Source organism: Pteronotus mesoamericanus, unplaced genomic scaffold, assembly GCF_021234165.1.
Source record: "Pteronotus mesoamericanus isolate MK-2021 breed Mesoamerican mustached bat unplaced genomic scaffold, CSHL_Meso_final contig_116, whole genome shotgun sequence".
NCBI classification, from domain to species: domain Eukaryota; kingdom Metazoa; phylum Chordata; class Mammalia; order Chiroptera; family Mormoopidae; genus Pteronotus; species Pteronotus mesoamericanus.
In genome coordinates this window covers 40,219,490-40,230,430 of record NW_026555027.1, presented here as the reverse complement: position 1 = coordinate 40,230,430, position 10,941 = coordinate 40,219,490, and the positions used below count along the sequence as shown (strand labels likewise).

At 37.9% G+C, this 10,941-nt stretch overlaps 1 protein-coding gene across 1 annotated transcript in view; it reads right to left on the bottom strand.

Annotated features, from left to right (window-relative positions):
• Positions 1 to 87: 87 nt before the first annotated feature.
• The window catches only part of ACTL6A (actin like 6A), a 29,989-nt gene continuing 19,135 nt past the window's right edge, over positions 88 to 10,941 (bottom strand). The window contains exons 6-14 of the mRNA XM_054580872.1: positions 10,002 to 10,096; positions 9,607 to 9,713; positions 9,369 to 9,458; positions 7,983 to 8,044; positions 6,997 to 7,111; positions 6,769 to 6,849; positions 5,029 to 5,124; positions 2,248 to 2,334; positions 88 to 662 (exon numbers count right to left, since the gene is read on the bottom strand). Of these exons, the coding sequence (XP_054436847.1) occupies positions 582 to 662; positions 2,248 to 2,334; positions 5,029 to 5,124; positions 6,769 to 6,849; positions 6,997 to 7,111; positions 7,983 to 8,044; positions 9,369 to 9,458; positions 9,607 to 9,713; positions 10,002 to 10,096 (814 nt within the window). The 3' untranslated portion in view covers positions 88 to 581. The remainder of the gene's footprint in view (positions 663 to 2,247; positions 2,335 to 5,028; positions 5,125 to 6,768; positions 6,850 to 6,996; positions 7,112 to 7,982; positions 8,045 to 9,368; positions 9,459 to 9,606; positions 9,714 to 10,001; positions 10,097 to 10,941) is intronic.

The following is a 10,941-nucleotide window of genomic DNA, read 5'->3' as shown; positions in this document are numbered from 1 at the left end:
TTAGAGTGGGAAAGTAATGTCAACGTCTACAGCAAAGGCAATTCCGGTTACATTTTAACTACTATTATTAATAGGATATTAAGGCAATGTGGATACTGCTGTTAATAAACAATGAGTATTTTAACTGAAAGTACTGATAAATACATTAAGTACTTAAAGTAACAAGTCAACACAACAGTCCAGAAATGTATTTCTGGAATGACTAATAATTTTTATTTAAATTTGCAAGCCTAAGGTAAAAAGCATAGGCAATAATTTTTATTCGTCAATAAAAACCAGTTCTACCAACCCATTGGTAATTAATATACTAAGCAGAATTCAAAAGCATTTGACTGAAAGCAAAATATTTAGAGAAAATAGACATTTATACAAAATTATAAAATGCTTGTAATAAGAATAAGTACATTTCAAGGAAAGCACAACTTAATTTATACAGCCAGTTAAAGTCTTAAAAAATTTAAGTGGAAATTGAAAAATGCAAAAATATATAAACATTCTACAAAAGATGGTCATTCTTTTCCTGAGTGTACTAAAGCTATGAAACGTAAGGTGACAGGAAGGTGGAGCAGTGGGAACACTTTTCAAGGGCATTTCCTTTCTACACACTGCTTCCCTCCTTCTTCATATTCTTGTTTGGAAATCCACATCTGTTGAAAGGTGCCCTATAAAATGGAAAGAAAAAATATTTATATCATTGTGCCTTTTTTATTAGAAAATACTTTAATATCTTTATTTTCAAAAAATATCTAATTTTTTGAAAACTCTTAAACCCCCTCCCCCTAAATAGTTCTCCATTCCTCTCTCCTCATTTCTGCCTCCCCTGGAATACGCTCAGCACTACAAGGGTGAGCAGGGCGAGGGTGTCTGGTCAGCGCTGTTCACCTATGCTTGCATGGCCAGTGGTGACCAGTGGTTCTTGAGCAGGTTACTCTGCATTTACTGACGTGGATAGATGGCATTTACTGTGTTTACTGTGTTCACTGTGTGGCCACTACGCAATGTACTGCTCTGATGTCCCTGCCATGTGATTTAGGGCACACGGGACATTTCTGTGGGTTCTCAGGTCTAGGAGCAGAACTGCCGTTTGTGGTGGATGTCCTACGTTAGTGGTACTGCCTGTGTATCCTTCCAAAGGACCTAGGCCAGCCTCATCAGTCATTAATTTGACTTGCATTAAATCCATAAATGTTTTGGGGGGCAACTGACATCTTTATACATTAGTGAGGTTTGCATTCTAAGTGTATCATTTATTTCCACATTTGGTTTTTTACAGAGTCTTCATGAAGTGTTACTTTAATCACCGAGGTCTTAGGTACATATTTGGATAGGTTTATTTCTAGTAGTTTATTAATGCCTGACATTTTGGATGGTAGTTTAAAATCTGCCCTGTTTACTGGATTCCGTTGACACATAGTTATCAATTGATTCTATTTATTTTTAAGACCTGGCTCAAACTTAAAATTCTAGTAACTTTTCTAGACATTGTTTTGGGTTTGATAATATGCAAATTAATAAAGCACATGGTTATCATGTAAAAAAAACAAAGGGCTCATGAGAACTAGGATAAAGTTCTGCAAGGACACAAACAATAGTAACAACCACTTTTCCAAATTAACATAGAAAGTGAAAAGAGAAAAGAGACCAAAGGAGCAAGGAACCTGGGCCATATTAATAATAAAAAATGTAAGCAGGATAAGAAACCCATTCCATATGATTAACTAGTCAAGTGGATTCATACATGAATATATCTATGATCTGGTAAAAGATTGGAAACAAATACATGGACAGTTCCATATATTTAATTGCTTAAAAATGAGTAGTGTAAGTATCTGCCCTATGAACCAATTCCTGACTTCCTCTACCTCACCAACAGACCGGGGAGCATCCAGAACCTGAGCAGGAATGATTTCATTTTAAATATGCTGCACCTAAGCCCTAAACAGTGCCAATGAGCATATTTGAACTGGCGTGAATAAGGTAACAGATTCCCACCTGTCTGAGAGTGGAAACTTGAAGTTAGGCTGACAAATGTCCACTAGTAAGACAACAAAGCATTTTGTTATGTTAGAACATGTAAAACTGGTACTTTAGATCCTCCACTCATTTGATAGCTATTCAATGCAAAGGTAACTGGTGCGCTGGAATTATTTTTTGTCTTTTTACTAAATGTATTTTCAGTGGTATATTTAGGTAAAAATTATTCAATAAGAATTACAAATTATTTTTCAAAGTACTTTCTCCACTCACCAGAGAAGCTAGAATGGAGCCACCGATCCATGAACTGAACCTCCGTTCTACTGTTGTATTGTTTGCAATCAATTTCAACCGCATACTCTAAAATCCAGAGGGAACAATTAGTATTACTAGTATGATCAATTACAACAGATAACTCACACTAGGAAATTCCGTTTTGAGGACTTCTTAATGACTGGTTAAAACACTGATTACACATAATTATTTTGCAAAAGCTAGGTTTATAGCAGGCACAGACTGAAGTATCACATAGAAAGGTTTTTTTGAAGTGCTTTAACTATGGCTTTTAATGTGTAAAATTTAATAAGAAAATATACAAACCTTAGGAAACTGCACAGTATAGAGTATGGCATTTACCTTCTATGTCCTACAGCCAACCACAAACATAATGAACGCTTACTGTAGGGACGGTGCTGTGCTTCCTATCTTACCTCGTTTCTTCCAACAATTATCCCAACCCGCAGCCCCCTTCAGTCGTCCTCAATTTCCTCTCTACTACTTTTTTAGGCTTCATGCTATCCTATCCCTCCTATCATAGCTCACCCGTCCACACCCCACATCATCTACCACTTCCCACTTAGAAAACAAAGTGCAGACATCAGATCTCAGGTTAAGTTTTTTATTCATACTACTTTCCTTCCTAATTAGAATGTCTGTTTTGAGCTCATACTCTGTTGATACACACTGTTTTTGGCCTTGGTGCTATCCCTCTCACTTCTTGAACGAAGTTTTACCCCAACCTAGGAATTTGCTTCTGGGGACAGTTCTCAAAATGTTGATATAAACTTCCTTTATTCTAAATATGAACACATCCCGTGAGTCTTTTTTCACTGTGAAATAAATGTGTGGCATGGGGGGACTCTGTCATATGACTGGGGGACAGGTGGTGGGAACAGGAGGGATGAACGTGGTTTTCGTAGATAAGGAATTGGTTGGTATCTATTACAACGGTATTTTTCCCGTTATTTCATTAACTTTTAATTGCCTAATGAAAAGGATAATATCTAATGGGTATTAACAGCCCATGTCTATATTCACTATTCTGGAACTTTCTAAGAAATCTAATGATTAGCACTATAATTAAGGTATATTACAGATAAGACTACCTCCAAGAACTGTGTAAATGTAAGGCAAGAGTCAATCTTGTGCCTATTATCAATATTTAACACAATTACAAAAATATGGCATATGGAAAACATTCCTTTATATGAGAAACCAAAAAACTATCAAATAAACAATACTGTTAGGGTCTTACATAATGCCTAGCAAGTTTTTAAAAATAACATTAGTTTAGAATGCCTTACAAGAAACTACATGATTGAACTTTTAAAATCTAAAGCTTTATGACTACTACTCTGTTATCAATGTAGCATGTAAACAACCCTCTCCCCAAACCAGGTTCTTCTATCCTTTTAAAAGTTATCCCAGCCCTGGCTGATGTGGCTCAGTGGACTGAGCGTCAGCCTGCAAACCAAAAGGTTGCTAGTTCGATTCTCAGTCTAGGGCACATGCCTGGATTGCAGGCCAGGGCCAGGTCCCCAGTGCAGGGTGCACAGGAGCAACCACACGTTGCTGTTTCTCTCCCTCTCTTTTTCCCTCCATTCCCTATCTAAAAATAAATAAATAAAAATTTTTAAAAAAATTATCCCAATTCACACATGATCTTTTGAAAACAAACACCAGAATTCTTTGGTCCTCTGCCAAATATAATCCTTTAAATTTACTATTAATAAGCAACATACATGGCACATATCTGTGAGTTGTACTGTGTCCCCTGAAAGAGATATATTGAAGCTCTAATACTTGGTACCAGTGAATGAGATCTAATTTAGGTATAGTGTCTTCGCAGATGTAATTAAGAATAATTAAGATGCAGTCATACTGGAGGAAAATGCACCCTTAATCCGGTAAGAAAAAACAGACCCACAAGCGGGGGAACCCTGTGTGACATCCGAGATGGAGACTGAAGTGTAGCTGCAATCCAGGAAACACCAAGGATCAGTGACAAACCCTCGGTGCTAGGAAGAGGGAAGGAAGGAGTCTTTTCTGTAGTTTTCAGAGAAAGCGTGGCTCTGCTAGTATGAAATGTCAGACTTCTAGCTTCCAGAACTAAGAACACATTACTGTTGTTTTAAGCCACCCACCTGGTGGTACTTTGCTACGGCAGACCGAGGAACTAATACACCATCCACCTAACCAGTCACATCGCTCTCCCCACCTCTGCACGGAAGGCAAGCCAACTACTTTGAGATACTGGAATAGATCATCTTCCCTTCTTCCTGGGCGCATGGTTTTCCCTCCGCCTAGCTGTCCCTTCGTAAATTACCAGTCACTTAACTCCCATTCAAAAGCTGCTTCCCCAGGCTTTCCTCTGACACTCCTAGGGAGTTCAGTGCTGGCTCCTCAGTGTTCCCAAGAGCGCGTGGCTCATAAGGCACTGAACCACTGAGCTCATCACAGTCCTCAATTCTACCATGTCTATTCATTCTGACAGACTGAGCACTTGGTGGGCAGGGACTACAGTTTACATGCGCAGTGCCTGGCACACTATAGGCACTTAAGTTTAGAATCAATGAATAAAATGAGATTCAAATAGTGCATGTCATCTAGGAAAACTTGGTTAATAATGGAGGTTACCTTTATTGGAGTAATACTGTTCCAGGCGCACACACAATAGCATCAATTTATTGAAAAACAAACCTTATGTATAAAATTACACCGGTGGCGAGGATACCCGGCACTGAAGAACACGACTCAAGAACAGGCAAAACTTACTGGGGGAGTTTTCTGAGACAGTTCTCTGTTCAGCCTGTCCGTAAAGCTCTGTATTAGCGTGTTCCCTCCTGCCACGATCACGCTGCCGTAGAGACCCTAGGATACAAACAGAAGCAGATCAGTTCCAAAAGTTGCCAACAGGTGTTACACGCAACTACAAATAAACCATGTCTGCCACCACAATTTCCCTTTCTCTTTAAATTCCAGCACACTTCCATGCAGACTGACTAGCTTGCTCCAGTGGTTCCCACTACTGGCTGCACATTCCACTCATTTAGTCAGATTTTAAACCTCCAGCGACTGGGGCGGTTAAATAAAACCTCTGGGGATGGGGTTTTGAGGTAGCTGTTTACAATTCTCCAGCTGACTGTAATATGCATTAAAGTTTAAGGACCATGAACTTAAAAGCAATTATTCTAAAATCAACCACAATTTTTTGGCACATAGCTGCCAATCCTTAGTAAGAGGTGTGTTGTATAATGCCGTTATCTTAAAATGCTCCCCTAGAAGTTCCGGTATTTAAAATTAGACAATGTGATTCTTCAGTGATTGTGATGGACAACGCACAGCCTGACAGTATTCCCCGGAAAATTACTGCTGTCTTTCTCTTGCATGGGTGTGCATCAGAACCACATGGTGAACTTTTACAACACCCACATGCTCAGGCCTCTCCAAACAAAAATAAATTCTTACTTACAGGGAGTACATTTACCTCTAATCTGCAAGGATGTATCAGAAAGTTAAATGTCAGCCTGCTTTTTTAGCTGCTAAGTTCATATTACAAAAATTTATTCCAAATGCCTAAATCATCTCGCTTTTGAAAGAAAATGGAATACCAAAGAGTCTCCTCTGCAATCAACATTAGTTAAAAGAAGTTTCACTAAAAAGAGAAAGCTATCACACTCTTACAGTAAATGTACTTCTATTGCCTTTCCCCAAAAGTGGCCTTGACTTTGCACTAAGAAAGTCCACGCTTTTTACCCCTACTTTCTAGAAACAGCGCGTGCCCGCTAGGTGACTAGCTGAAATAAAGGACATTTTTTTATAGCACCCAAAGTCCTTTTTTTAACAACACGGTCTTTAAATCCACCCTTGGCATTTGCTTTAGGCAACAGAATTAACTCAAAGAAAATCGAGGCACTATATTGGCTTCAAACTAAAACCAGTGTTCTACTTTGAAATGATCAATCTAATAATCACTATGGTATTAGAATATGGAGTTAGTGTTTAAACGTGGAAAAGCAGAAAATTCTGAAGGAAATTATTTAAACTATACTCCTTATAGAAATTACATAATTTAAACCACACCTTATTTAAAAACAAAACGATAACTGTCCTGCACACAAGAAAAATCACCAATAATATATATTTTGGTTTGTCACATTTTATGAACTCTCTAGAACAGCACTGTCCACAAGAACTGCATGATGGTGGGAATGCTGTGTATCCGCACTGTCCTGCAGTGGCTACGCGCTACCTTTATAATGTGGCTAGGACAACTAAATTCCGTGGACTTGGAAATTCTTATTTTTTTATTTAGATCGCTGCATATGGCTGGTAGGTACCACGCTGGACACCACAGCTCTGGAGTTCTACATTTTTCCTTTTCTAGTACTTTGTATTTTTACACCTTCTGTTATAAAATGGACTCCAAAGTCCATGGCCGAAGATGCCACCTTAAATAATGATCTGGGGGTATCTCGGTGCCCTTCAAGTAACGAACAGGAGACTGGCACTTACTGGTCTGATATCAATATCGCACATTCCAACACTTGTAGTGACAACGTGACTGACTCCCAGCATTGTGTTTCCTGATAATCCCTACAACAAAGCAAAATCAGTAGTGACACAGAGAACCTCACACAGTAAAGCATCTAAAAAATTTTACTATTTCATACGTTCAATATTTACACAAGATCTCTAGATATATAGGAAAAGTGGGTTACTTTATGAAATAAACTTTCATACCTTTACATTGGAAGGGTCAAATAATCCTTCTGGAATCTTTAACCGTTCAGCTCCAAAATCACAGTTGTAGCCATTGGGGAATTCATAATGAACAGTGGGCATCTGTGCGGCTACTCTGAAAACATTAAACTTTATTAAACAAAAGACCAAAACATGAAATACTAATACCATATAATCTCACCTATATATAAGGTAAGGAATAGGTTCCACATATAAGTGGAACCAGGGTCGTGGAAATAAAGAACAAACTGAGCCCTGGCTGGTGGGGTGAGTGGACCGAGTACCTGCCTGTGAACCAAAGGGTCGTTGGGTCGATTCCCCATCAGGACACATGCCTGGGTTGTGGGCCAGGTCCCCAGTAGAGGGTGTGCAAGAGGCAATGAAACATGGATGTTTCTCTCCCTCTCTTTCTCCCTCCCTTTCCCTCACTCTAAAAATAAATAAATAAAATATTTAAAAATTTTTTTCTAAAAGAATAAAAAAGAACAAAGTGACAATTACCAGAGGAGGGGGTGGAGAGGGATAACAGAGAAAGAAGGGGAGGGGTTAAGTCAAAGAATAAGTATAAAGGACTCATGGACAAGGACAAGGCAGGGGGAGGGCAGTGAGGTTCTAATGTGGGGTTGGGGTGGAGGGGTGGGCAGGGCCAGTGGGGGTAATGGGGGAAAAATGGGGACAACTGCAATTGAACAATAAAAAATTTTTTAAAAAAAGACAAAAACAATCCTCTTAAAAAATGATAAACTACTAAGGAATCAACTTACATGAAAGCAGAGTGAGAATAACTGTTTTCTTTTAAAATGTTATTCCATATTGCTTAACATAACTTTTTACCTTTTGACCAGTTAAGCATAGTCTATGATTCCTTTTTACCTACACAAACCAATTCCTGTCCTCATTTAGGAAGTACAGTTTTCTAAAAGACTGGTATGAAGGCTTTTATGAGCTATTCAATCATGTCTTGTAAACAAAGTAAGAAAACATACTGTTCATCGTAAGTTGAATCTGATACTTGAAGTACTGAAGCTTGAAAATCCTGGATAACACACTACGGATGAAAACAAGAAAGTTTAAGAAGCAAGGTTATTGAGATTTACCCTTGTAATCTATACCTTTGTAGCATCATCTCTAAAATACTTTTCTTAAGTACTCACCCTGGGTGGGTAAGTACTTTGAAGGGTATAAATCTATCCACCAAGGACTCTTGAGTATCAAAGAAACCCAATTATAAGCATCTGAATTAGAAGCTAAAATGCAGAACATTTAAACCACCACAATTATGGAACAATGATGAGATAAAAACAACCAGGAACCCTTATGCCACAGTCCTGCATAACAAGACCAGTTTCAAAACATTTTGTACCATAAAAGTATGCTCAGACTTAGAAGCAAGATTTCATTAGCTAAATATATATATATATATGCATATACACTGCATCTGATGTAAATTTTAATGACTGCATTACTGTAAAACAATTTAAATTTGCTCTGAAATACACATGATGTCTGGCCTGCAAAGCATAAATCTTGTCTAATATTTAGTGAAAACTGGTAAGCCCTTTCACAATTTTTCCTTGTATTGAACACCTAGAAAACCTTTATTTTTAGGTACAAAATAAGTCAGATAGGCTATATCCTTGCTATGTGAATTATGACTTTCATATCCTTTTATCATGAGAAATTAGTGCATATCTGTGCTATGAGAGGTTATTTTACTAACCTCTCTCCCTGTCAGAAAGTCCTATATTCAGAAATGAATTTTTAAAAAAGAGAATCTCTCAGCTTCTTTACATGAACAGTAATAGATGTTTTAATATGGCTGATTGATGTTACAACAGAGAATATAACTGAGACATACCAGGAGACTGCCGTAGACAAAAACCATTCTCTCCAACAACAACAACAATGTCCATAATAACATAATGCTTGTTTTTATCCCCAAACCAAACTTCCTTCCAAGTCTAACTACAGTAATCCAAATGAATATATAATAGTTTGTTGATATATCTGTTTGGTAAGTATGAAAAGCAACACCATCCCCAAAAAAGCTTTAATTCTGTTTGTAAAATACCATTTAAAATGTAAAGATTGAAAATAGTGCTTAGGTTGTATTCATAAACTTAAGGCCTATAACTCTTTCACAAAGAGAATAAAGGTGCCCTGGCCAGGTGGCTCAGTTGGTTGGAGCATTGTCCCATACACCAAAAGGTTGCTGGTTTAATCACTGGATAGGGCACTACCCAAGGTAACCAATCGATGTTTCCCTCTCACATGGATGTTCTTGTTTCTCTTTCTCTCTCTCTCTTCCTCTTTCTCTAAAATCAGTGAACATATACTGAGATTAAAAAAAAAAAAAGATAACGGTTACTTACATTACACATGTAATTGTGCCAAGACCTTGTAACCTGCGGCAACTTCTCTTTTTTTTTCCAGTTCGCTGGAGAGCCTTCACGCACAGGTTCCTGTGTACCAAGAGCACGGGCTAGCTTAACAGAGCTCACAACATGAGGTGAAGAGGTGAAGGTAAATCCAAAAAGAAAACTGAGGAAAAGTACAATTAAAATTTTTTAAAATAAAAATATAACAAAAAATTCAGTAGTCATCACTTACTTTTGATGCAATCATATATGGAGGAATCAGTTCTATATTCATTTCCTGGAAGAGCTCTCTGCATTGCATAGTAATAAAGTCTCCAGCAAGAGGGGATTTCACGATACCTATGAAACAGAGTAAACAGGGCTAAGATATCATTAAGTCCAAACTCCTGGGGACAAATGTCCTCTGTGGATTTCTATGGCAGCAGTTCTTTTTAAGGAGAACTAACAGAGCATGCATGAAGCTATGCATCAGTTTTAAATCTACATTATACACCAAATTTTTAAAAAAATCTCTTTAGAAAAGACATTTTTTTGGAACTTGCTGTTTTGACAGTCCAGTCTCATTATCCGTGTCTTCCTGACAGCTGACACTGTCTCGGAACAGGCTGGTTGAATACGTTTATTCACCTTGCTGAAGGACATAGCCGTCGTGCACTGGAATTGCAGTGGTATGAGTGGCTCCACTGTCCAAAATAAGCCCAGTAGAACGCCCATTAGCAAATCTAGTTTAAAGCATTAAGGAAAAGTAAGAATTAAGTCTCCTAAAAATAATGTTTATTACAAAGGGAAGGTTTTATTAAGACATTTGTAAACACAGGCATTATGGCTTGAAATGTGTGAAAGTAAATCTAGGGCTTAAAATTGGTATCAAATAATGACCTTGGCTTAAAAACAAATGACAACAGGCAGTACTGGCATTCCTTAAGCACGGAAGAAACACAAAAATGAACCAACTGTCTCTGCCCTGAGGTATATCCTGTTTAGTGAAGTAGAAATCAGTAGGTGAAGCTGTAAAAAGGACAGCTCAGGATGCTCACCTAGGGGGTATTAAAGAGAGACCACCTGACCAATCCCTGGGAAATCCAAGAATTTACTACAGCCTGGAAAAAAAATGAAAAGAATGAGGAAGATGATTCTGGCTTAAAGCTGACTGGAAATTAACAAGATTATTAGAGCTGCAGTATGAAGAATGGGCAAGATAAGAGAAAGGGTTGCAGTAAACCTAATGTAAGGGTAGTGAAGAGAGAGAAATAAATGGAATTGAGAGATGGTTGGGGAAAAAAATACATAGGTCCTGATGACTGATAAAGGTTAAAGAGAAAGATTTCTGGTCTGGGCAAGTAGAAATATGATAACACACAGAAGGAGATGGGAAAAGAAGATAGTCAGTTTTGGACAACATGAGTTTAAAGTGCCCAAAGAGATTACTAACAGAAAATGTTCTAGTGGGTAGCTGGGAACTCACAAGAAAGATCTGGGATACAGATATGGAATGGAATTTTTCACTGAATGGAATTTTCACTCAAGTCAAGGAAATGGGTAAATTAAGCCAGAAAGAGTGGGTAGA